General features: G+C 41.0%; 1 protein-coding gene across 1 annotated transcript; it reads right to left on the bottom strand.

The window, feature by feature from the left end:
* Window positions 1–433: 433 nt before the first annotated feature.
* zgc:113516 (uncharacterized protein LOC541449 homolog) lies at window positions 434–23030 on the bottom strand. Its single transcript, XM_034534535.1, has 8 exons — window positions 22890–23030; window positions 17500–17762; window positions 16068–16190; window positions 10996–11162; window positions 10545–10628; window positions 8957–9117; window positions 5709–5782; window positions 434–512 (listed from the first exon to the last, which is right to left on the bottom strand). Exons 1-8 carry the CDS (start codon window positions 23028–23030, stop codon window positions 434–436), a joined length of 1092 nt encoding a protein of 363 aa, XP_034390426.1.
* Between the last annotated feature and the right edge of the window lie 4216 nt (window positions 23031–27246).

The raw sequence follows: 27246 nt of genomic DNA, 5'->3' as shown, positions 1-27246 counted from the left end.
GGAGAAAAGAAAGCAGTTTTACAACAATAATCCCAGAGATTCAAATGTCTAGTAATGCACTGTTTGGTACAGTAAATAAGTTGAACCTTGTTTTCCATCAGAACTGTGGCACACACTGAATAACTCTCATGGGTTTTATGATCAGGCTCAGTTTTTGTGGCTTTATGCGACTCGGCTAAATGTGGGAACGATTAATGTGTTTCTGGCACGACCTTCATCACAATGTTCCAAAAAGACTTATCGGTATACAGACTGTGGTAAAACAAATATTTTTAAAATCACAATGATAGCTAAACATATTATCTCACACTATGGCCTGAAATAACAAACAATGGGGAGCGCATTTCATTACACGCCTTCATTTGAGAACTCTTCTCTGACTCACGGCAGGGTGATGCCACGTCTGATTTTTAAATACGCTGGTTATTTCTCCTCAGTTTTTTAAGCTTATTGTCAAACCAAAATATTCCTCTTTCTTCTCAAAGTAGTAGCTGAGTCGTGCCGCGGCGTATCTGTGAAGAGAGAGCAGAGAATAGAAGAAGAAAATCAGAGAATGCACCATTCTTCTACAAAGCTCTTAGTAAATAATGTAAAATCTGTCCACCGTCCATGGATGGTTATGGTGCATTGTTCACAGTGTAATGGCTCCCAGTGTGACACAGGACTATTGTTGCGTATACTCATCTTTCCGGTCTCTTTCCTCCCTGTGCTAAATAAATTAAAAAACATATAAATCTCTTTTTTTAAAGGGAAATTGGCTGTGTGGACCTTAGTCCAAACAACCAGCACTTAAATTGAAGTCTCTCCTCAGCAGATTCAGATTTTATGACAGTCGGATGGCTACTGTCACAAAGGTACAACTCTGTCCATGTCCTTGTATTCATTATATATGGAGTACATAAAGAGTATTAACTGAATATCCTTTTAACTTTCAGGTTTAGGCAATAGCAATGGGATTTGAGCAACAAATCCTTAACCTTTCATCTGCATCATTTATTCTCCTGCATCATATTTGGTTTTCCAGGCTTCTGCAGTATAATCAAACCATACTGAACTAAATATTTTATTTTGAAATACAGAACTTCCAATGAAGAATTTAACCCCTAAGAGAACTGGCTACTGTGTTGGCTCATTCATGTGAATAGGAGGAAGGGAAATGACTCACTAATAGGACCTAATGACTGATCAGGGAACATTTAAGTGTACGTTCTGGGAAGTAGATTCACCCAATGATTCATTCCCAATGCAAGTCAATGAAAAAAGTCATTTGGCATGTAATTCCACCGTTTGGCCACTATGTCAAATTCCCTCTGTACTGCTTGTTTTTTGGTTTAAATATCACAACAAAAACCTACACCGTGAAATAAGTTTCCATCATGAAATTAAAAGAAAACATCAGATCAAACCAATATTTCATATTCCAATACATCTCCGTAAACCAATTAGTACAAATACCCAACAACGTGCTTTTTTTTTTAGGTAAATGACACAGAAAATGTAAAGTGGATCTCATTTAAAAATATCCTTATTCTTAAAAGATGTAGACTCATCAGTTGAGGTTTGAGTGCATATGCAGTGTGTCCAGTGTTCACTACGGGGTCCCACCTTAAAGCTCCAGGTGGGTTTTGTTGCGTAACAATATATTACGGCATGGAGTCTCTCCTCACAGCAGCACTGAGTCTGAAAGCTGTGCCAAAGCCTCGCAACTTAACTGCGAGAAAAGTGGTTTATTATCGAACGCTTCAATAAATCTGGTGTCTGAGTATGCCGTTGCCCTTGGGCCATTATTATACCGCACCCTTTGAAATTAAGTGAAGTTTTTCAAAAGCACGGAAAAATGAAGGCGCTGAGAGGAGTTTGTCCTTTAATCAGCGCTTTCACTGAACTCGATGTCGAATCAGTTTTCTCTCTTTTATCGCGCGGTGAGACAAAAAAACATAATTCAGACACATGCCTTTTAGTTGCTTGTGTTCTCTCACTCTGTTCTTCACCTGTGTCTCGGGGTAAAGCCGCTCCCTAATTATTGTGTCAGACTTCTGTTGTTTTTTTGCTCTTTGCCATTTTTCGGAGAGTCGTCTCTTTCTTCTTAAGTTTCTTCGCTCCGCTCGCGGGTCACTTTTAGACAAAAGAGTATAGAGAGAAGGTTGTACAGCATGCGTCTCACCTTCGCCGTCAGAAAGTAGCAGATTGAATGCAATTGTGTGGGGGGAGGGGGGGGGTGAAGAAAAAAGAAATAGAAAGAAGAAAAAAAGAAATCGCCGCCGCGGTCGAGCCGGCACACCATTTGCACTTCTCTTCATTGCGGTTTTGGCAACACTCAAGAGGAATTTTCTCTGGACAGATTTTTTAATAAACCATATGCTACTGTGGATGATTGACTCATGATTGGCAACACGAAGCCGCCCTTGATCCCGATTGGATGAAACCAAACTCGCTAAAGAGCGACTTACGACTCACGCCATTAGCGGCAAAACCAGTCACGTGACTCGGGACTTTACTTTTAGTATTTGGATCGAGGAGCTTGGGGGAAAATAGTCCGATGAACCATTTACGCATTACTGCGCTAACCAACATCGAATAAGGTGTGCGGGACTTTAACCCAGTTAATCTATGTTACTGTACTGTGCAGAGTCAACGAGTCACGGAGGTATGCTATGTCATTTCAACCCTTTCCTAAATATAAGGTATTTTGTTTGCCTCAACATAACTTTCCTGTGAAGATTGAAGTCTATTTTGAAAAGACACTAGCCAATATAGCAAAGCGTATATTAACTGGTGAAAAAACTATTAAACACCACTTTGTACACATTTTAAAAATGGTATGAACGTTCAGTTTGTGCTTCAGAAATGTTCCCCCCAAAAAAAGTTAGGCCACTTTTGTGTTTTGTTAATCAAATTACTCGTCGCACACACACACCTTTCATAAGCCCAATTACATTCGAGTACACCCATTTAAAAGAACAGCAACCTTCACAGGTGATCTCATTCATCCTTATTTTCATTACGGCTGACACCTCAAACTAGCATTGAGAACATTTATCATCATCAGAGATGAAACTGAGATGTTTTTCTATTTAGCAGAAGTAGAGGGAAAATGAACTCCCTCCAAAAAAGCAGGTATTCTCTTTCAATGTGCTTTTGTGCACAATTCCCTCAATTTTTGCAGTCAGGCTATTCCAAACAGTGGGCCTCCTCCTCCTCGTTTCATTTCCTCATAATAATGTCTTTGTCGAATAAAGGCTCACCTTGCCAACGCGTCCACAAATCTAAACCGCTGACTCGCCGGCTTTCAACACGCGAATAAAATCATATAAGGAAAGTAAACATGGACGGTGGTGGGAGGGGTGGGTCGGCATTCCCCTCGTGGCTATTGTCACACTTACATCTGGCCCCGGTTAAAGCACAAGGCCCGGGCGACGCCTGTCACTCGATGGGAAGTCTGCAGAGATTTGGCTCAGGGGGGATTAACAGTGGAAGGAAACACGGCACACACATATTCAGGGTTTGACTTCCTATCTCTCTTTCCTCAAAAAGAAACGTGTTTATCTCAAAAGCATAACAGCGGCAATACTTTTGAGATAAACAAGCTGCCTGGTGAAGGTTGTGGTCATGACAAGTAAGTTAAGGCGTTCATCCTTCTATGTTGAATTAAATCAAATGACTACGGTTAATGTACACGAGGTCTTGCAGTAATTAACCCTCACAGAAGGATCTCCTAACCCTGCTTTTCAGCACCGAGGCGTTGATACTTCTTCACACCCAACACCGAGATCCAAACGGCTCATATTTCACCGATGTTTCCGTACGGAGTTACAATGGACGAGCTGCCGATTAGCTCACACGTTAGCTAACGGAGGGGGAACTTCTGCGCGTGTTGCACCTTTTAAAGAAGCCAACGGTGACTTTTAGAAGCAGATCTCCGGCGTTGAAATAGAAGATGCGTGGTACACTGAAGGCCTTGTCACACCAGTCACCTGACTACTCGTTGGGCTGGCGAGCTAACCGCTTACAAGCTAGCCAGTTGTGAACCGCTGACGCTAGTCACTCCCGATATCTATTCCATCTATTCTATTACTGTACTGAGCCGTTTACTTAACTCGTGGCTTTTTGCTCTTGGGGTTTTTACACCATTAAAATCTGCATTTCATATTGAAGACAGAGATAAAATAAAAGCTCAGAGAAGCTAACCCGTTTACTAACTTAATGCTTTGCTATTTGATGTAAATGTAGATTTTCAGTTTCATAAGGTTATGACTTAAGTGTTTACTGTTAATGTATTTAAAATAAAAGATGAAAAGGGAGGACAAACTTGCCTTCCACATTATTTCTTTCTTTACATCATGACCAATTAAGAATCCTGAAAGTATAACGTTGGCAGAGGAATTACGACGTGTGTGTGTGTGTGTGTGTGTGTTGGGAGACAGCGGCTGGCCGGGCAGCGATGCCTTCCAACCTGGTTCCCCATCGTTACTCTGAGCTCATATACGTCTCACCCTCCAGTTTAAAGGAAAGGTAACCCGACCCTCTCCGCGCACTTTAGGACGACCTCAGCTGGCGGCTTAGAGGAGCAGACGTCTAGAGGCGCATGTGGCCCAGCCGGGGATGAGAGACGTATATGTAAGGGAGGACCGACGGCACGGGGAACAATAGTGCCTCTGTGCCTCGGCACCCCTCTGGATCACATTTCCTCCGAGGTCCAGATCGAAAAAAAATGAGGCGGGGGCCCCGCCGCTGATCTAGCGAGCGAGCGGAGAAAGCCACACAGAGGGGAGGGTGCCGTATGTCAATAGTGATTAGGATCGCGATCACAACTGTGGCGGTTGTGGGGCACGCGGAGAAGCAGAGAGTGTGGGGGGGGGGTGAAGGGAAACATTTCGCCCTCCTGAACTTTATTGTCTGCTTTACTGGTAGCGAGGAATGTCTCCTGGACTAGTTTAAAAAAAGACAACCGCGTGGATCGTAATGCATTTTAAAAAATAAAAGGAATTACTTTTGATTTCTTTAGAGGGTCTGCGTGAAAGATGAGCCTTTTCTTCGTGGTTTGAAGCGACGAAAGGGAGATCATTTCACGTGTTTCAATTATTATCAATATTAGTTTGTCTGCTTTAAGGCACGACGAGAAGGAGAGGCCTCGTCCTGCCGGTTTTAATCTAGATTTTAGAGACACAAAGTCTTAAAACACTTGTGTGGAAGAGAATATATATATATATATTTATTTGGACTCCAGTTCCTCGCCCGTTACTGCAATTTTGTCGCAATCTTAAAGAAGTGTTTGTCTAAATATTGCAATTGCATTACATGTCATTTAGCTGATGCTTTTATCCAAAGCGACTTACAATCATGTTACATTCATACACTGTAGACACAGCTACAGGGAACAATGCAGGGTTAAGTGTCTTGCTCAAGGACACATCGACTAGGGCGGGGGATTGAACCACCAACCTCCTGCTTGAAAGACAGACCAATGAAATACTAAGTGCTTCAATTCAATGCTCAGGATATATTTCTTTACCCATTTGTGTATATTTAGGTGACGCATGATGCCGTTAAGCAACAAGGCGGAACCGTGAAAATTGCACCCGGGTCGTAATATTCTCTGGACGTAGATTTCAATATTAAGATTTTTGTAACGTGTCTATTTTTTTGATGTGCAACGACCACAAAGTGACCCCGGTTCTTTCTGCTCCTCGTTCGTTAAAAACACAAACCTCAGGAAGTCAAAGTCAATCGAAGAAAAGCGTGACTGCAGGATGCCCCAAAGACCCCAGAAGAAGTTCGATGCCTGATGGAAGAGAAAGAAAAACAATATTTTAAAAGCAACATACGAGAAGTGTTCATGCTTAACGCCATTTATTAATGGTTAGTTTTCAAAGCATTGCATTACGAAATGAAAATACATGACTTGCTTTGGGGGGGTTAATGAATCCATAATAACAGTGGACGCGTTATTATTGTTGTCAAAGTTGCTGACCTTAAAAAGTTATATTATATTTTTTGTGACCAGAAACAGATGTCCACACTTGGTTTGGAGCAGCTCGGTGGGACATTACCCACAGCAGCACTGTGGGTAATGTAGGAATGTGTGTGTGTGTCAGGTTTTACTTGTGTTGTAGGGACATAAATCTGCCGACTCTCCTTCCTTGAGTTCAAATACACATCCCCATTACATAAATCATTACATTTACATTAGTTGACGTAATGAAAACGTGTGTGTGTGTGTGTTTTATTAAAACTAGAGATAACCTCATAGAGCCCAATGTGATGCGTTGTGCATGTTCAGTAGTCTTGGAAGGAATGGCAGCAAGAGTGTGTGACTGGCTGCGAGTCTCCTGCACTCTTTTGCTGAACCAATTAAAGCTTCACGAGCGCACTTCTCCTCGCCCTCCTGCGGGGGTCACGGCAGGGTCGGATGTCGGCGTGCTCGGTTCCCCCGAACGACTCAACTTGTTTTAACTGCGTCCGCGATGCAGCTTTAGGACCGGCATACGTATAAAAAAAGTCTACAACTCTGGATAATGTTTGCGGTATTTGCACCGTTGTGAGAACAAGCGGTGCAGATAGTTTCCAAATCAAAACATCGCCGTCGCTCGCGTGCTTTAGCTAACGTTGTGGCTAACGTTTAGCTAACGTTTAGCTAACGTCGTCGCGTCATAACTGCTCCCAGAACAGCTGCACGCCCCGCTCCGTCAGGATGACAAACCTCCGCATTGAACGGTTCGCTCCTTAATGGCTTTGCTCACTTAAGCTTGCGGACTTCCGTGCCTCCATAAATTTGCCGTTGTTCTCCACCCCTTAATGTAAATCTTCATGGTAGGACCACTAATAGCGAGTCCTAATACGATCCAGACGGTCGCCCCTCATGTGCTGCTGCGGCCCAGTGATATAATCCCATTTTTATTTGATAATCAAATAAAGGGTGGAGGAAATACTTGAAGAGCAATGTGCGGTTTTTTTTTTTTTAATCCCCCGGGTGTTTTTTTTTTTTTTTATCTTTCTCTTTTTCTTTTTTTCTCTCGGCAGATTTTCATCTCTAATATCTCTCTGCCTTGAGTCGGAGCGAGAGAGAGATTAGAGCGTGTGTTCCCATTATGATTAATAACTGCTCTCCATTAAGAGAGCATTAGGCCAACACTAAGAAGAGGGAGCCATTGAGGTGTGAGACGTGTGGGCCGAGTGACATCACGGGCTTCAGCCTCCCGACATCACGGGGGGATCCCTCGGCGAGTCGTAAAGACCCCACGGCGTCTCGGCACGCTTTGCCAGGGATTAGGAGTCGGGAGGAGGCGGCTTCGCACCGCAGAGCTCTGGCAACCGGCCAGCGTTCTGCCGATGCCACACAGCTCCAGACTGGGTCCCTCGCTTTTCACTATTCATCTGCATTCTCACTCACTGAGCCTTTAACCACCGCGGGAATTCAATGTAGTTTGATTATTACAGGCAATTACCAAAAGGTATGACGGTGAGACAAAAGGTTACAGTTCTGTTGCAAAAATAAATATATATATGTGTACATACATACACACACACACACACAGATATTCATAGAAATCAGAGCGAATTGATGAGTGTTACAGTTGTTGGAGTTTTTCCAAAGCATGTTTCACATTATTAAGTTTATATTCTGGTTTTACCAGATGTGACGATAAACGATAAAAACCGTGGTTAATAAATGGTCGAAGATCGAGTGGCCACAACTTCAGATGGAAAATAGATTTGAATAACGACAAAACAATTAGTAATAATAATTTTCTTGTTCAATTATTTAAATTGTTCACAGAGCCCAAGATGAGGTCTTGAAAACCCCCAAATCATTTTAATTACCATAATAGAAAATACGCACAAATGTCACATCTAAGGAGCTGGAATAAATAAATACAATTCAAATCGATTATCAAATCAAATTTTGTAAAAAAAATGTTTTTCAAAAATCCCTTTTATATTTTTTCGTAATATCATTAGAGAACTATTGAATATCTTGGATATTTTTAGTATTCTTTTTGTTATTTTGTTTTGTTATTTGTCCCGTGACAAAGGAAAACCAGTAATTAAAGGCTCTCAGGATGACATTTAATTAAGTTAAATATTGCACATAAACACAACATTTAGTGGGTAAATTGCCTCTATTTGTGGATGTTTCTAACACGGCGGAAGTTTCAGCTCGATTCCTTGAAATTATGGAGAACAGACCCTGTGATTTTCTCAGTTTTCAGGCTGAGTATCCCTCATTTTGACACGTGGGCTCGGCAAAAAAAACTAGTCGGGTTGGAAAGTTGGCTTGTTAAAAGCGCCGTTGATCAATTTCTCTCACTTCCCTAGAGTCAAGAGTCCTCCTCGGTTTGTCGTAGAAAAATCTGATTTCAATCAACGCGATGTTATCGCCTCTCTCACTTCCATCCCGGGCTTCATTTCTTTACCTCGGCTTCTCACTTCTCTCCCTCTCTGTTATTTTGGCCGAGGCACGACTTATTTAAAAAAGAAAAAAGTAAAATGCTTCCTCATCATTTCTGGGTCTATTATTTCAAGAGACATTCACACCACCTCAAAATTGGTCCAGGACAATTCTGCATATTGTGTCGAGCTATGGAAGCACTTTCAGGCAAGATAGTCCGTCACCACACGAGCCATCGAAGAATGAAAAATTGTGGTCGTGAGAAGAAAATAAAAGATTTTGGCCGCTGTCTTTCATTTTTCCCTGCGGCAGTTTCTAATCAACTGGGATGGAGTCCATCAGACCCCCGAACAGTGGAGGGTCGGCCGGGGGGAGCTTCTTTTTTTTTTGGGAGCTGGAAAAGTAAATTGTTCAAATGTGACGGCGAGGTGTCATTGCAGAGGTCTGCACACGTATATGGATATTGTTGAAATGCACACACTGATCTCATAATATTGAGAAGTGTTGAGGCTCTGCATAATGACATGTTCCCACTTTTCAACCGAATCATCGGTGGCGGCCTCTTACCAGGGAGAACTTGCAGACTTGAACGTAGAGCTGCGTAACTTCTGCCTCGGTGACCGTGACCTCACTTCCTGTGCTGCGCTTGTAGCTCTCCAGATAGGCCGTCAGCCAGTCCCTCTGCAGCTCCGGGCCCGGGTAGAGGCCGTAGTTCACTTCGTTCACACCTCCAAAAAAAAAAAACACAACTCACACGTATGCACAGACGAGTGGAACCGACAGTTGTGACAAAAACTAGGGAGTTCCACGTCAATTGTTCCAATCATTAGAGCGATTAAACATATTAGTGTGCAGCGAAGAAGCAGGCGATCGTAGTGAGGTTGATCAAATAAATAAATGGTCACAAAAGCTCCGCACGTGACTAATGATTATTTTTATTATCAGGTACTTTGATAGGAATTCTCTGCAAATAATCTGTTGAATTAAAAATGTGTGAAACATTTAATAATAATTTTATTTTACTTTTTTTTTTTTATCAATCTAGTTTGTGTAACTTGTAATGTTATTAAAGCTTTTAATTCTGTTATTCAATTTGTTATGATTTTATTGTCTCACAATTGTTACATTTTTAATTGCTGACTTTTTTTTTCTATGAAACACGCTTGTTCTGTCCTTTTGGCTTTTCATTCATCTGCGAAACACTTAATTTATTGATTACTAGTACATAAGGAACATCTTTATTTCAACATTTCTGTTTTATGCTATTTTATACTTCTGAGAAATTATACTTAACTAAATTACTAAAGAGTTTAAATAGGCAAAACAACCAAATAATCTATTAAAATACGATATATTTCTTTAGCAAAAATAGTTTAAATGAGCTCCAAGTCGAACTGAAACAGTCTCACGCATTAGTTCACATTGAGTACTTTTCATTTTCTAAACTTTAAAGTGGATTTTGCAGAATGTATTTCCATACTTTCATAAACCAGAAAGATGCACGGAAAACGGACAACTTTTAAATCAGTTTGAAAACTGATTTAAAAGTCTTAAAAAGGGATCCGTATGGGGTGCAAATGAAGGGAAATATTTGTTTGCAGTTTTGATAATTGACTGCAGCTCAGCTGGACTGTGTCTTCATCAACAGTAAAGCATAACAAAGGGATTCATAAGCTTTCATGTCCTTGACGTTTCGGGTCACTCCGGCTACACTCATGGCATCGTGGTAATTTCAGGGTTGGACCAAGCGCCGTCACGAAAGCTGACACGACGCGCTTCTTCAAAACTACATTAAAAGTGATAAATTGATGATTGTTCCACACGTGTTCAAGTGAAGCCTGTAAAACACAGCTGCTCCATCAAAGACGCTTTTTACCATCGTGCAGAACACACACTGAATACGGTAATTTGTCTCGCCGGCTTCATGCTACGTAATGGCAGAATGATAAAAAAAAAGGATATCATTGTCGAAGAGACGAGGACAAACCGGACAATGATTCTGCATACCACTTACTGTACGTACAAGTTCTCCTTCATTTAATATCCCACATGAGGCACAATCGTATATATATATGTGTGTTCTGGCCACGAAACAGATTTAGAGGCAAATTGAACTTCTTGTTCACGACGGCACACACAAAAAAAAAAAACTTACCGGCAAATTCATTGAAGTGATTGCCAATATCGAAGGCCTGGTAGTTGTAATCGGCGTACTCGTAGTCAATGAATTTCAGCATTCCTTGATGGAGGAGGAGAGGGGAAAAGGGTAAAAAAGAAGCAGCGGTTACCAAGACAACAAGAAGAACACATCTTAGGTACGGTTGTGCGTCCTCCTTGTATTCAAAGTACAGAACCTTGTGGGAGTCAAAAGCACAAGGAGTCTCTTTTCACTGAGAGCCATCCTTGTAAAATATGCCGTAGAAAGAAAAAAATCACAATAAAAATGTCAATACGTCTTTAAAAGCGGATGAAAAGAAACGCCTTCGTTATTATTAACATTAGCTTCAATAACACGTTCGGAGACCCTTCAAATTGCCCACGATTAATGAGTTTAGAGTCGGTTGTGTACGTTCTTTCGCGGTATCTCAGTATTTCCGGTTCCTCACCCTCTTTGTGGTTGTAGATGATGTTCTTGGTCAGGAGGTCGTTGTGGCAGAGGACCGTCGGCGAGTCGACCTGCGAGAGGTGTCTCTTCAGGGACTCCAGTTCAACGGACAGGGTCTCGAAGCTGGGCACCTCTTGTGTAGCCACGGGACTGGAAGAGGCACAAGCAACCACATCATTACAAAGAGGGGCGGTCCAGTTCAACGGACAGGGTCTCGAAGCTGAGCACCTCTTTGTGTAGCCACGGGACTGGAAGAGGCACAAGCAACCACATCATTACAAAGAGGACAGGGTCTCGAAGCTGGGCACCTCTTTTTGTAGCCACGGGACTGGAAGAGCACAAGCAACTACATCATTGCAAAGAGGGGCGGTCCAGTTCAACGGACAGGGTCTCGAAGCTGGGCACCTCTTGTGTAGCCACGGGACTGGAAGAGGCACAAGCAACCAGGGGCGGTCCAGAGGGACGGTCCAGGCCTCGTTGGTGGTCCAGGCCTCGTTGGCGGTCCAGTTCAACGTTCCCGAAGACCACCTTTGTGCCGTTGCCTCAACTTTTAGTTTGAATCAATACATTAAAACAGTTGCATGATCTTTGTTGTCTTAACACATCATTGCGTCATCATTATTATTAATATATATATATATAATGAATATTCAATGCAGTCATACAAACATTTCATCCTAAAATACATACGTTTTTGTGAACACCCTTTGCCTCTTTGCATATCTAACTGCAGCCCCAGTGGCTTATTGTACTAAAAAATACATCATTTGACTTGAATAAAAGTAGCACTCTATATTTAACTGTTATTTAGTAGAATTCTCCCTTTTCCATCGGCGACTGTAATCCAGATTGTACCATCCTTGACCTGCTTTTGTTTGGTTTGTTTTATGCACGCAAGGATACTGTATTTAAAATATTATTTTCGTGAAAGTACAGAATATATTATCAGCAAAATGTACTCTAGGTGTCAAAAGTAAAAGAATAATCCCCTTTTCTTTTTTTTACATTGTTAAATGTAATATTGTTGGAATACGACTGATGCGTCATATTTTGCTGTTATTGCCAATTTGAACCTGTAACAAGAGCATCATGTGTTTTGTTTGATAATCACACTAATTATATTTTGATGTAAAAAAGCGACATTGTTAACAATTAAAGTACCTAGAAATACATTTGTACGATTGTGTAAGCGTGCCTCGTTGTAAAGTGGTACTGTTACATCCTTTTCTTCTTCAAAATGTTATTGTAAACACATCGTGACTCGCCTGCCTTGAGTCCCGTTCTCGAATCTTTAAAAAAAGAGTCTGGGAGTTTTTGCACATTTTGATATATTATCTCCAGAAAGTGTTGAGCTTGAATAAACGACCCGGTGGTCCGGGGGAGTACAACTCTCTCTCTCTCTCTCAAATTCCACACTTTTTCTTCTGCCGGGGAGCAACATGTTTGTAAATCGAAGCCCCCTTAGCCTCGAGAGGTCACATGGCCTTGTTTTCACTCCTCTTGATTGCTCCATCTATCAAGGAAACCACTAATGTCCATAGACGTCAGTGCAAAAAAAAAAAAACACAAAAAAAATAAATAAAATGCACCTGGAAGAAATGCCTCGCCAGCACCCGCCTGATAATTAATTTTTCCCTCGTGTTTCCTTTTTTTCAGTCCCACGATAAGAGAGCGAGATTCCATTGCGCAAATGAAACACTGGCTATTTATTAGATGCTCCGGTAATATACACACACACACACACACTCTTGTACATAATTTAGCGAGGCCTGTTAGGGAGCGCACAATAACAGCAAAAGGAGCGAGGCCTTGTTTACAGCCTCGTTCAGCTCCACACAAACACTCACAGATCTATGGAGGATTGATGGAATGAAAACACCTTGAGATCTATTAATGGAAAAAAATATACATAAACACACATGCATTCCTTTTTTAAAAATATATCTGCTTGAGTTTTGACCTTATGGTCTTATTAAAACTGAAACTGCTTAATTCCAAATAGCAATCTCGGCCTAGAATATAGCTTTCAAGAGATCTTTCTATTGCAAAAGAAAGAAATGATCTACCCCCTCTGACATGCATAATTCATTCATCTCGTCTCTAGATGAATTTTTTTTTAAAACACAAGTTGAATAGTTGAATCGCCCCTGATTCCTTTTCAAACCCCGTCCCCTTGCTTTAAGTTTAACAAACCGACTTCTCTGCGATTTACTCGGGGAGTCAAAAGCTAAATGAAAAGACTTTCATGGACTTTAAATGGAAACCTGTCGTCTTGCCATCAGATCTTTTCCTCTCTCTCTCTCTCTCTCTCTCTTTTCATGAGGAAATAGTTCGTCAAGTGGCGTTCGCCTCCTGCTCCTCGTCAACTCTCTGTAAAGGTAATTAGTGGAGTTTCCTCCTCTGGCGCTTCATTATCAATGTGCCTTATTTACATATGATTTCAAACACCAGCCGAGCACGTTTTTTTTTTTCTTCTTCTTTCTCTTTTTTTTTTTAAATGAGATTCGCGGGCGTGCAAACGGGAGACGTAGCGGGGGGCCTTTGGGAGAAGAAGAGGTTGCACTCTTGCTTTCCATTGCCTTTCTCTCCCATCTCTGACTTCTACTCTCCGAACCTCGCAGCTGCTGCAGCCTCTTCCCCTCCCTCCCTCCCTCTCTCTCTTCTTCCTGGTATCTGTCTCTCTCTCTCTCTCTCTCTCTTTGCACAGCGGGTGGCTTGAGAGCTGAAGACCTCCTCTGCAGGTGCAGCCTCTTCCTGCTCTCTCTCTCTCTCTCTCTGCCTTTCTTTTACCATTTCCTCTGAAGATATCATTCATACCAGCACTCGTACATTCTCAAGTACAAAAGTTCCTCTGATGCCTGTTTAAAAATCACTTTTTTTCCCCTCTTTTCATTCTTGGTCTTCTCTGTCTCTGCTTCTGTCTGTGTGTGTGTGTGTGTGTGTGTGTGTGTGTGTGTGTGTGTGTGTGTGTGTGTGTGTGTGTGTCGTATCATTCATGCAGTCGCACATCCAAGAAATGAGTATATATGCAAAGCTCTTAAATCTCATCTCTTAGATCTTATAAATTATGCCGTGGAGTTTCACTTTATTGACTCCCCCCCCCAATCACTCCTCATGCTAAATCCGAATTATTGATTTTTTTCCTGGTCATTTGGATCTCTCCTGTGCTTGAGCGGACGGTGGATTTTGTCCAGCCCCCTCAAGTCACACGATTCTCTCGCAGTGTAGCGCCATCTATTGGGGCTCTGGATGTGGTGCAGCCTGCTTCTGTAGGTGAACGTGACAGCGAGTAATGTCCCGAATCATCCATAAAATCTTCTTATTGGTATCGCGTTGCACACAAAGTCATCTCTTGTACAAACCAGGAGTTTTTCCTTTCGTGATACTCCCTTTATGTCATAACGGAAGATTAAAAAAAGGGCAAAAAAGAGTCAAATGTTACAAATGAACATTAATAAAAAAAAAAAATCTTCAGAATCTCTTGAGACGTTAAACCACGAAGCTGAAGCTCCGTCTCACTCACGTTTCCTTTAATGCATCATTAACATGTCAAATGCTATATTATACTAAGATGGGACTAAATCAATATTTCTTTCAGCTTGCTCGAGGTAATTTAAGGTTATTTTAGTGCATATTGGCTAAAAAGTACAATCATTATTATCTTAAATTGGTATTATCCTTCTCGTAATAACACAAATTAAACACAAATCACTCAGTTTGGTATGATTTCCTCCTGAAGCAAAGCATAAATGTATTTATCGTATAAATTAAATACTTTAATAGACTTAAAAAGAGGCGTTCCCTTCCACCTTTTGTGTGACTTTAGTCTCTCTGAATCCAGAAAGCTTTACTCCTTATCATGAACGTCTCCTCCTCCTGCGTCCTTTTCTTTAATGGATGACTTGGAAGCTCACAGAAGAAACTGTGAGCTTCAGTTTGGACTCCCGACCCCTCTGGCTGCACACATAAACAAGGCTGAACGTTTGACCGATAAGGGAGCGCTCTGCAGGAAGCTGGTGTCCTAGCGTCTGTTTCTTTGTAGTGTCTGGGACGGACCCTCTGACCCCGTGACCCCTGTCAGAGATAATGCAATGTCACTGCCACGGAGGCCACTCCCCCTCCCACCTTGGAAGTTCACCGTGACGGGGTCCCAAAAAGGTGAGAGAGACGAATTTGAGGACAAGTTGTTCAGTTACGTAAAAGACGATGTTCCGGGGAGGAGAGGAGCAGATTTGAGAAACTGCATCAGTGGAAGCTGCAGCTGCTTTAAAAGATAAAGATGTGGAACGTGTTGCTGGTTTCTATCAAATGGATGAATGCGATAGGTATTTGTTTAAAACCGAGGTCATTAATTCACAGCTCTCTTCTCTCACTTGTACATTCATTTAAACCCTTCCTACACACCTGATAGGACGATTGACCATTCACTAAGACCCGCCCCCTCCACACCCCTTAGTTGCTTACCTGCAGTTTCCAGGTGGACTATGAAACAATGCGTTCTTGATTTCAGACAAAAAAAAGGTACAAAATAAAAGCACACTTCTAATTTCCTGTTGTTGACCTTTTGATCTTTCAGTCAGAAATGACGTGAACTCATCAGCTGTAGCTAGCATACCAACGAAGCTAAAGTTAGCGCCAGATGACTTTATAATGCTTTCATGTGGCTCTTTTTAATTCACGAATATTCTAAATGCCCTCGATGATGATATTAAGTCGTAAATCTGCATTTCCAAGGCATAAAGTCAGAATCCCAACGTGCACATCGTGACCTGTAATGTTATAAACTAATGTTGTGAATGCTAATGGTCTGCTCCTTGGCCTCTGAAGTAATGCTGGATTGGGTCAGCGCTGTTGGTATGAAGCCAGTTTGCCAGACATACTATAATATTTTCAGTTCACGTGAGTGCACATAAACACAAGGATTAATCCAGTCCCCTCCCTCATAGACTTCCATACAATCAAGACTTCTTTTTTGCCCATTTGGAGACGATGCAACTTTAAGGCCCCCCGCTCCGCTTCGGGTATCTCAAAACCCACGAAGGTGATTATTTTTGGTCCAAAAGGCCGTACCTCTTGCTGACGCTGCTCTGCGCCACGGTGAGAAAGTGGGACATCTTTGTCCAGAGGAAAGGTTCAACGGGCGGACCGCATTTGGGCTGGATGGAGTGGATCCTCCCCATCTCCGCTGCAATCAATCTGCGGAGAGAGAGAGAGAGAGAGAGAAAAACATTTTCTTGGATGAGCCCCGGACGACCGTGTTATTGCACAAACAACCATTATCGGAGTAGAGACGCAACTCCCTTTCCATTTAGCGCTCTTATCTTGTTCTTCTTCTATTTTTTTTATTTATTTTAAAAATGGGCCTTGTTCTACTCGTGACCTTTTTGACTACTTGAGTGCTCGTTCTCGAGGCTTCTTAGCCGTGACACGGGGTTGTCTGGGTATTCCCCATAGAGGCTATCGTGTTGATGGATGTGTATCGTGGCCCCCCCCCACCCACCCAAACCCCCCCCTGTCTGTTCAGCCTTGGCTGTGTTGTGTCCTACTGTCCTGTGGGGAGAATAATGGCGCTGGTCTGTTATCGCGGGGTTGATGGATGAACCCGGGGGCCGTGACTAAACAACACTGCTCCACATGAAATATGACTGAAATAATTAAAAAAGAAGGAAAAAAACACCTGCATCAGCACAATTGAGACGCTCAACACACACACACCATCCAACAACCACTAACAGTTTCCTTAGAAAACATAAATGGTCAAGGTTTAACATTACTCTCAATAAACCTGTTTGACCACTAAATGGACTTAGCTATCAGCTTAAATAAAAAATCTATGATATTAATGGTATTGTATGGCAGCCTTCATATTATATGCAACTGTGGTTACCGTTTTAACTTTTTACATTTCAAATTTCAAGTATAGTCTTGTTAAATAATTAAATCAACAATGTTATGCAACATTATTAGACATTGTTTTTATAATTTCATGCAATAATACATAAAATACATAATTCAATCAGTATAAAGGGTTCAAATGTGTCCAACTTTATATTTTAATAAAATATATATATATTTTTATATATATATATATTTTAATAAAATATATATATTAATATATATATATTTTAATAATATATAAATATATTTTTATATATATTTTAAATAAAATATATATATTAAATATATATATATATAAAATATATATATATTTTTTTAATATATATATTGTAATATATATATTTTAAGGCTGGCCTTTAATTGAGGTTTTTCATAGTGATTCTGTAACCTGTATGATTTCTATGTTAAATTCTTTTAAATAATATTTTTTTTAAACCAATGGTTTTCTTAGGCAAACCTAATGGTGAGGCTGATTCTCGTACCATTTTAAAGTCTTATTGCGTGCATGTTTTTAATGTGACGTCTTCACAGGCCGATGACCATCACATTGCAGTTTTCAGCCGTGAAAAATGCACTTTGTAAAAATAAACAAGTGAGCCTGTGAGACCTGTAGATGGAGGGCTGCCGCAGCAGCTCGTCGTCCAGCACCGTCCCCCTCACAAACTCGTAGCAGATGCCGTTCTGGAAGCTGCAGTAGATCTGCGGACCGCAGCCGTGGGTGTGGAAGACCTGCAACATCTCCACCTCCCGGTCCCTGTTCACGTAGAGCTCCGTCATTTTGCCGTACAGACGCACCAGAACGCAACCGGGCTCCTGGAGGGAAGCCACGTAGCAGCCAATCAGCTGGTTGGTGATTCCTTCTGTGAATGTCTGAAAGGGACAGGAAATTAAATTACATTTATTATATTGAGTTGAAAGAGAGAAGAAGAGAAAAAAAACTGCTCATCAGTGTCGTGCAAAGAAATTAAATACAGGAACTGAGAGCATTGACAGTCATAATCCACTCCTGGGTTATGTTTTTTCTTTTGTTTCAATCGTTCATGTTTTGTGTTTTTCCCCGTTTTATTTTGACACTCACCTCTTCAGGTGACCTTCCTGCCTCTGTGTGTTCTCATCAGTTTTGATTGTCTGCTTCGCCCTGATTAGTTTCACCTGTCCCTCGTTATTTTGTCTCCCAGTTGTTTATGTCATAATTATGCTATATCTATTGATTATTCAGATATTGAAGGTTAATAATATATGATGTATTTAAAGATAACCCGTGTAACTCCCATGCCCATAAAGGTCTCAGGTTCAACTGTCCTCTCAGGCGTCAGTTGTTTTTTTTGCAGGGTTTCCGTGTTTTTGTAGGCCAACCGGGAAGTCGGTCGACAAAAATGTTTTTGGGTTGGATTTTGGAACATTGCAGAAAAAATAAGATCCGTAGCAGCACGTTTTTTTTGTTTTGTTTTTCCAGCAAGATAATCTTCACAAGCGAACACCAATTTTATCTTTAACCGTGGGTGCAAATCACCAGAAGTAAAAAGCGAACACGAGGCGCCGCGGTAAACACATTTAGCATCATTTAGCAATTTGTTAGCAACCTCCCCTTTTTTAAAGAACGCGCACAAGCTTAAAAACTGAAGAGGGGGTATTGACTGACGTATTTTATATCGTAGAAGAAACATCTCTTCAGGCCTGATTTCAGGCATCCAATCAAAAACCCAAAAGTGCAAAAAAGCTAATTCACTTCTAGCTTTCGTGACTCGTTCCTGCTGCACGTTATTTGCATATAACTACAACATTAACCCAGAAGTGTCCCGCATGTTCACCTAATGTTGTGGCCCTGTAAAATAAAATAGACGCAGGTACATGCAACAGTAATGACGGACATGGAGCTGCAGACAGCTGCAGCCTGAACTAGTTGACATTTAAACATCACACTTTCAGCCCGTGCTGCCCTGTGTGTGTGTGTGTGTGTGTGTGTGTACACAACAATACCACAGTGACCACTGTTTGCCTGCAAAGGGCCCCACGGGACATTTGTTGTCATTCGGTGGTTTCTCTGAGTCTCTCATTCTCCGCCACAGCCTCCGTGGCATCCTCTGAACCTCAGAGGGGCCCCTTGCTGCACACAGTGGTGTTTTTTTTTCTCCATCTAGATGGAAAGTGAACAAACACGTCCACCTTGACATCGGATCAAGCTTTTATACGGTGGGTGAAGAGCCACTTGGATACTTTCCCACTGTCTTTGACGTCCCCCTTTCTCTGATCTGAACATATTATTTTTTTTTACATTAAGTTTTTTACCGATGCCCCTGCATTTTATTCGCTACAAAGAGCCATCCAAATATTTCTTTTCTTTTACATACATTTAAATGATTCATTTTAATTAACCCCTCTGACATTGTCTCTGTTTCTTTTATATCTTTTTTGTTTTTAATTTCTTTTGAAAGTTAAAAGTGCACGTTAAATGAAATGAAATTGCCTTGAATTAAAAAACAAGAGCAAAGGTGAAAAAAACAAAACTCACAAACAAGACAGTTTAAAGCGCAGGTGTACCGGGAACTATATGTCCTTCCCCGGTACAGTGTGACTTTTCAGACAGACGAACGCAGTACGTCATTGGGTCTGAAGGGAAACATCGACTCCTTTGTGTACACTACTGGACCTGGTGTAGATTGAGAGGTCACCCACCCAATATACTGTCACCTAACAAACATAAACCCTATTTCTCTGAAAGATTGGACCTTGTGTTTGCACATGGGACCAGAATGGGATTATTCAGTTCTCAACAGGATTCTCTGACAACAATACAATCTGTTCACAGGGTTGACATCATAAAAAAAACATCTACTTCTTTTGTCCGGTTACCTTGGTTTCTCTGCTAGTTTTTTATATATACGCAAGACATGACCACAACTTTCTATTATAAACCATATAAGGATGGCAATGTGTTTTTGTCATTGTCAACACATCCCATGACAAAGACCAGAACCAACAATGTGTTATTCTGCCTCTTTTTCTCAGCCCGTGGCAACAAAGGTCTGCACGGAGAATGTCGTCGGCATTGTTCCGCGTCCGCAACCGCAGGGTGAGTCGAATGTCGACGTCTCATTTGCACGTTTTATCGGCCTTGAATCTTGCTCGCGGAAAACGCACTTTGTGGTTAACGTTGAGAAGTTATTGGTTAGTTTTAGGCTTCGAAACTACTTGGTTAAGGTAGAAAATTGTAAAAGATATCTATACTTGCTTGCTGTACTACGTCAAATGCAAACACATTTACATTTATCGTATCCGTGGGTTTGCAGAAATGTACAATGCCAACATTTCTCTGGCCAACTGGTTTCTACTAAAGACATGAACATGTAAAAAACGCTTCCATGTTGCTTTTTCTTTTCTTTTTAATGCTAAATATTGTCCTAAAACAGCTTGGCATTGTCTTTTTGGCAAATATGACTGAAGAAAATAGAACGCTTGCTGGTGTTAGCAGCAGAGTTGGTGAGCTAGTGAATATTTACAGCAATATGAAGCTGGGATGTGTTGCTATAGTCATTTTGCCAAACATGCTTTGTGGAACCGAAAAGCCTGACTTATCTTATCCTGAAAATTATAACTAAGTTAGCCGGGTACGAGAAATAATGCCATGGACATGTTCCTTATAACAAAGGAACTCTATATATGAATATAGAGCCTTTCTGCTCTTAATCGGTCATGATTTTGAGTTCACAGTGACCTGCATGGAGAAAACTAATCGTGTTGTTTTAACTGACTATTCCAATAAAGTTTATTGAAACAAAACAACAAGTACATCCTCAACAATGTTTACGAAAAGAAAGGAAGGATCGCATGAGGCCCTTTTAGTGCTATTTAAGTAAGAGAAGAAATATGGTGCTGTGGGTGGCTGGAGAATCCACACAATATGGTCTGTTCTGTTTTATATTGCAGCGATCTCAAAATACTCCTCCGATAATATTAAAGCCAGTTCACAAAGGTTTATGAAGGATCTTTCAGCAGCCGTGAGGAAAATTGCACAGTGGAACGGCTCAAATTGCAAAGGGTGAAAGAGCATGAATTTATTTGTATATCCTGTGAGGACTATAGAAACTCAAGGCGAGTCTACACTTTAACAATTGGGATGTTTTATGAAAATCAATGTAGGGAGAAAAGTTTGAATTAAAAATTTGACCGTCTCGACATCTCGTCTTCTCTTTCATCCACGCAGCACTTTTTCTGAAGATCATAAACAAACACAATTGGAAGGACAGAAACTATTTGCAAATGTCACAGCGACACGTGTTGTTACGTGACATATTAATGTGACATTCACATCTAAATTAGAATTAGAGTTTTGTCTCACAAAATTACATTCCCACTACTAATGTGCATTCTCAATCACGCAAACCGCAACTCTTTACCGCCAACACATGAAACCAGCCGGACTACCATCCAAACTCCATCCTCATTTGAACACCTGACATTCAAGCCACTGGTCTTTTCAATCATCTACCCCTCCCCCCAAACCCTAACCCTGGCTTCCACTTTCCGACCTAAGGAAATCCCCCTCCAACCGAGAGGGAGTCACTCTCCCAATGCTCCCTAACCCTAATCTCCCCCTCAGAAGTCAATAAATAAATCACTGTCTGGCATGGAGGCTGCGACCTGGACCCCATCCCTTCCACTTTAGTCATGGCTCGTCTCCCCGCTCCTCCTCCCTATCATCAACCCTGTCTACTGGCTGTGTCCTCAAAAAGCCTGGCCTTGACCCTGTCATCCCCGACAACTACAGACCCATCTCCATTTTTCCTTTTTCTGTCTAAAATACTGGAACGCACCAACTGAAGAACCAACCGTATGAACCATTTCAATCCGGATTCAGATGTCAACACAGCACAGAAAAAAACGCTCTAATCAAAGTCCTCCTCTCCTCTGATGACCACTCCCTCAGCATCCTAGTCCTACTTGGACGTCAGTGCGGCCTTTGACACCATCCACCATTCCATCCCTTTCTGAGCCCCTCTCCTAGTTCAACCTCTGTGACCGCGAACAGTTAATTAGATCTATAAATTAAAATCTGACAAAGATCCTTCAAGGTGTTAGCCCAAGGTGTGTTACTCTGTCCCCTCCTCATCTCCATTTTCACTTATATGCTGACAACACCATGCTCTACATCTCCACCAAATCTGAAATCCTCCTCATCGGCTCCAAACCAATTTAATTCAGTTTATTTTGTAAAGCCCAATATCACAAATTACAAATTTGCCTCAGAGGGCTTTACAATCTGTAACATACGACATCCCTGTCCCAGGACCTCACATCGAATCAGGAAAAACTCCCCAAAAATAACCTTTGACAGGGAAAAAAGGGAAGAAACCTTTAGTGCGGTACCTGAAATGCCAATCGACTGATCCGGTCTCTGTAATAGGATGTCATGGTCAATGGTGTCGAACGCAGCACTAAGGTCTAACAAAACAACTACAGAGATGAGTCCTTTATCTGATGCAATTAGGAGGTCATTTGTAATTTTTAACCCTTATGGAAAATTACGTCTTGAATAACGAGTATAATAACTGAGAAGATCCACTGGTCAGGAAGGGGTTGCGAATGGGTCGATCAAAGAACAGGATGCTTATCGAGAAGACCTATGTCTGTGTGTGTCCCTTGTGAAACCAAAAGTAAGCGTTAACTTTATGCTTGTTACGTAATGTTATCGAATTATGCTTTTAAGCAATGTTAAATACAAAAGTCCGCTAGTGGTGGTTGTTGTTTATTTAGGGTTACATTATGTTTAATTTGTTACGTAACTTTAATATTTCCAATAAAAAAAACTTTCTTCTAACCGTAACCAAATAGTTTTCTTAAATCTTACCAATTGTTTACAACTTTAACTGTGTGGCATTGTGCGTTTTTTGCACGGGATATATGAAACGTATTTATGAAACGACATTCAACGTAGAGCAGAAACGCCAACATTTAGTCTCTTAACTGGGTTGCTTCGATGCAAAAACGCTCACTTGCCTTCATCTGAATGTCCGTCGCCTTCCATTGAGGACGCAGTCTGCTGAGGAGCTCCAGGATTCCTCTTCGAGGTTCATGCTCATCGATTTGGAGGTCCACGTGGAGAAGCGGATTCCCGGAGGTGGCAAACCGACCGTTCATTCTCAACGAAAAGCAGACGTGAAGATTTCGCCCTTCGGGAAAAAGTTTTTTTAAGGGTCTAGAACCGGTTCAGAAACTTTTGGACAAAAGTCCCACTCTGTTGAAAGACCATCAAAACATCCTCCGATGTGGGTTCGATCTTGAAACAAGGCAAACAATAAAAGAAATGTGAAACAATACAACTTGAACGAGGTAGATAAGTCTTAATGACGGCGATACGACGGAGCTCTGACATCTGCTTTGGTCAGAACAAACACAGCCATGCGTGGTATTTGCCTCTTAAATTGTCCACTTGTGTGTCTAGTGACTCAGCAGTCCGGCTTGCTTATCAGGGGCCAATGTTCCTATGGGCATCTTCATCCTCACTCCTACAGTTTACATATTAACCACTGCTGCAGGAGCAGCCAAATGAAATGAGATACGTCATTGGGAGAAACAAACGTTGGTTTTGAAGCCGCGCAATGGAGCGCGTGGAAGTTTGTGCTTCGCTAAACCTCTTTTACTTTATGTACTTACTCATTCTTTCAGAAAAATGTCTGCAAATTGAACTTCATATAAAAATGTGTAACTTTTATCTTGTAATTGCTGCTATGCAATTTTAATCTTTGCAGCTTGAGACAAAAATGCTATTAAGTTTTACACTAGTATTAGCTGAAAACTCAGAACATGATTGTGCAGTTGTGTTCATGGAAAAGTCCTCACATTTAAGGCCTTACCTTGAGTCAAAAATGTTTTCTTTCCTGATTTAATCATTCTGTAATCATTATCTGAAAACAAGCTAAAATGCTATTGATTGTTACTGAGAACTATTCTATCATTGTTGGAAGACCTTGAAACATATTTCATCATATATTTAGTTTACCGAACAAACACTGCTCCTGTAAGGAACTTTAATTCTGTGCTGATTATAGAGCAGAGGTAGCCAACACGGTGCTCGGTCACTTGGACCGGGCACCGTGGACCACGGGAGTCGCACGCAAGTCAAATTCTAAAATTAGAACAAGACATCATGGAACTCCATCAAAAAAAATCTTTTAATGATTTTGATTTTAAAACAACGCTATTTAATATAACATTTTAAAAAACAAAATCTTTTCTGAAGTCAAAGTTCAATATTGTGCGCATGTCAAACAAGTAAGTGGGCGGAGCTACGATGGGTAGCTAGATGCTAGCTTTTACCCTCGAAACAAAATAAAAGACAGCAGAAAAGTGGAAGAAAACTCATTATTTTCACGATGATTGGGGAGGAAGAGTTCTTTTTTACTACAGTTAAAAAAAAAATGTACCATTAGAAAAGCTGGTGTCATGCAGGCTTCATCGCGCAATGCAAAAGGTGACCCCGACTTCCCAGAGTTTCCACATTACATTATGTGCAAAAGTAACCGGCTTTGAGCATTTGATGACCCCTGTCGTGAAGATCACGAATAGCATCAACACAGGATCTTCAAGGTGCTATCGGAGGACCTGTTACGACACACAGTGCATTTATAGAGAAAAAAAGAGCTGCACTTTCCCTCCGTACAGGTCAGTGTTGAATGACGATGCTTCTGCTTCTGGGGCTTTAGACAAAGCTGTAGAAAAGTATTCAAGTCATAAACGGACTAGGGCAAGAGTTTGTGTGTCATTTGTTTCAAATCCTTTCTTGTAAGTCGATCATTTTTTTTTTTTTTTTAATGATTTGTGAAAATGCTGCAGATTTGGTGATTAGTACTAATGTAATATGACTAATAAAAAAATGTGAAAGATTTATTTTACATAACTGCTTCACTTTTCATTATGGGATGTCTGTAATCCATTCAAACAGATGTCAGCCACAAAGATGTGACACTTGTGTCCCAATTGAGCTCAGCATATTTTCTCTCTCCAGACATTGAGCTCTCTCTGCAGTACAATTTCAGCACACGCTCTCTGATAATAATAATTTTCAGATGCATCACATTTGGCAGCACCCGGCAAAACACTTTAAATGGGCGGAGTCTATTGTCCCGACCCGAGTCGCCGCGTAATCTCGAGGACCCATTTAAATATCATAGAATTAGTTCACTCAAACATGACCTTCCATGCGAGCTCAATGCCATGGAACATTTCAACATGATCGCTCTGTAAACACACACAAACGCATTTCGTAAACATTGGAGCGGCATGTTTTTCAGTCTGCTAAATTATTTAGATGTCGGGCCAATGTTTACCATTTTGCATCATTACGATAATTGCCTAGAAGTCACGAACGCGGCGATCGTCTCCAACCGAATACTTTGCGAGCTTTTAGACGAAAATTAAATTCACTCGCCTTCAAAGAGAGTCTCATCATCAAAGATTGTTGTGTATTGAAAAAGAGAGATGAGTGTCTCGATTAAAAATGTAAGGGTCAGGCGGGAGAATGGAAGAGTGGAGTCAGTGTGTGTGTGTGTTGTGTGTGTGTGTTGGTGTGTGTGTGTGTGTGTGTTGCTGTATGCACCTCTGAGCAGGCTGGTTGAAAAAAGAGACAACGACGGAGACAATAACCCAGGCATGGACACATATTTGGTTTTGACACTCTTAAAGACAGACTCACTTACTGTATGTCTAGTTTCCCCCCCCCCCCCCCCCCGATTGTTAATGTGGAGAATGCAGGCATTAACATTTGGGCCTTTGAGCCTTGAAAATTAATGATTTATGAAAGGATCAACAAAGTACCAGTTGTGTGGAAGAGCGCATGAAAGAAACCCAAAACCGAGTTAATGTTGCTGGAGCTTCGCTTGACTTCTTAACATTATCTCCACTGTGAGTCTTTTTCCACGAGCTGTTCAACTAAATGAGTAGAGGGAGAACAGCGGAGAAGAGGATCGGGAGATGTAATTATTTACAGATATTGTGTTGATAAAGGATCATATGCCTTCACTTTTTCCTTCTGGAAAGCGCCAAGTGGTGCTTTCCAAGATTCCTGGATAGAGAATCGATTTCACGGAGAGGTTTCGTCACGGTGGCGCGATAAGAGGAAAAAGTCCGGGGATTGTCAATATGATTCGTCCTCTAGAGAAAGAATAACACAAAATCGTGACAATCAATCCAGTGGCAATCCAAACGTATGTTTTCACCTGGATAAGTCAACACTTTTGAAGATGCATCATGTGGGGACCATGCAAAAGCATACCAAATTGCATTAATTTCGGCTGAATCGAATGATTACAGACCTGCGTGAGCAACAGATAGAAATATGTTCTTTTCTTTTTTGTCAGAGCATATGAAGTATTGATTGCTGTTGGCATTCAACAAAAATACATTTTTAAGATTACCAAGCGTAGCCTTAATGTTACAAACTGAGTTTCAAAATTGATAAGAGTCGAAAATCTATTGTTCATTGTGCCGTCTGCTGTGGGGGCATGTCCAACATACAACTATTATGGGGCAGGACAATGCATGAGGACAACCTTGATTTAAAATAAATTAATAAGAGCAGATTTAAAATGCTGTGAATTGTTAAAACATTCTTTAGTAAAGGTTTTTGTGAAGTTCTCATGAACGTTGAAGAGGCTGCAATTATTATCATGGACAAAGACTTTTTATTCTGATGGAATGATGTGATTTTAAATGCATAAGAATGTGTGTGTGTGTGTGTGTGTGTGTAGTTGTTAGTCCTTGTATTCACAGTGTTATTATGTTAAGATGTCTATTCACGAAAAGTATTGTGGATTATTGCAGACAACGATTTGAGACAAACAGGTGTTTACGATACCGACGTTGTTTTTGTTCAGCGAGACAATCGTCACAAATTAACACCACTTTATGATTTTGGAAGCGTGAACGTCGGGGCGCCAGACCAACGGCACCGCGGTGAAATGAGAACGAGCACAACAAGGACATAAATGCGTGATGACGTTTTAAGACACGCCCTTTTAAGACAAACGCTTACAATTTTTTTTTTAAAAAGGTGTTTACTGACTATTCTATATGGTAGAAAAAAGTAAGCTTGTAACCCTAGATCTTAATGCAGGCATCTAACCAAAAAAACATTTGAAAAAAAAATAATATTTCCCGGTTTTACGACCCGTTACCTCTCAATAATAACTCCTTACAAAATCATGAGCAGATCTCAAAGGTCATGCTTTTTTCTTTCTTATTCTTACTTTTTTATCGCCAAGTTTTTGGTCGTTCCGAATATGTATTTTAGACAATTTTCCAACTGTTGCATCAATAATATTGTTATTACTGCTAAAATATAAAGTACTTTAAACTG

This window comes from Cyclopterus lumpus, chromosome 6, assembly GCF_009769545.1.
Source record: "Cyclopterus lumpus isolate fCycLum1 chromosome 6, fCycLum1.pri, whole genome shotgun sequence".
Taxonomy (NCBI): domain Eukaryota; kingdom Metazoa; phylum Chordata; class Actinopteri; order Perciformes; family Cyclopteridae; genus Cyclopterus; species Cyclopterus lumpus.
This window is presented reverse-complemented; position numbering and strand designations above follow the sequence as displayed.

Coding starts and splice junctions, on each gene's coding strand:
- zgc:113516 (XM_034534535.1), bottom strand. CDS start 23,030: ATGAACGGTCGGTTTGCCACCTCCGGGAATCCGCTTCTCCACGTGGAC. Junction 10,629..10,995: donor CATCTACAACCACAAAGAGG/GTGAGGAACCGG, acceptor TCCTCCATCAAG/GAATGCTGAAATTCATTGAC. Junction 513..5,708: donor ATTGACTTTGACTTCCTGAG/GTTTGTGTTTTT, acceptor CTCTCTTCACAG/ATACGCCGCGGCACGACTCA.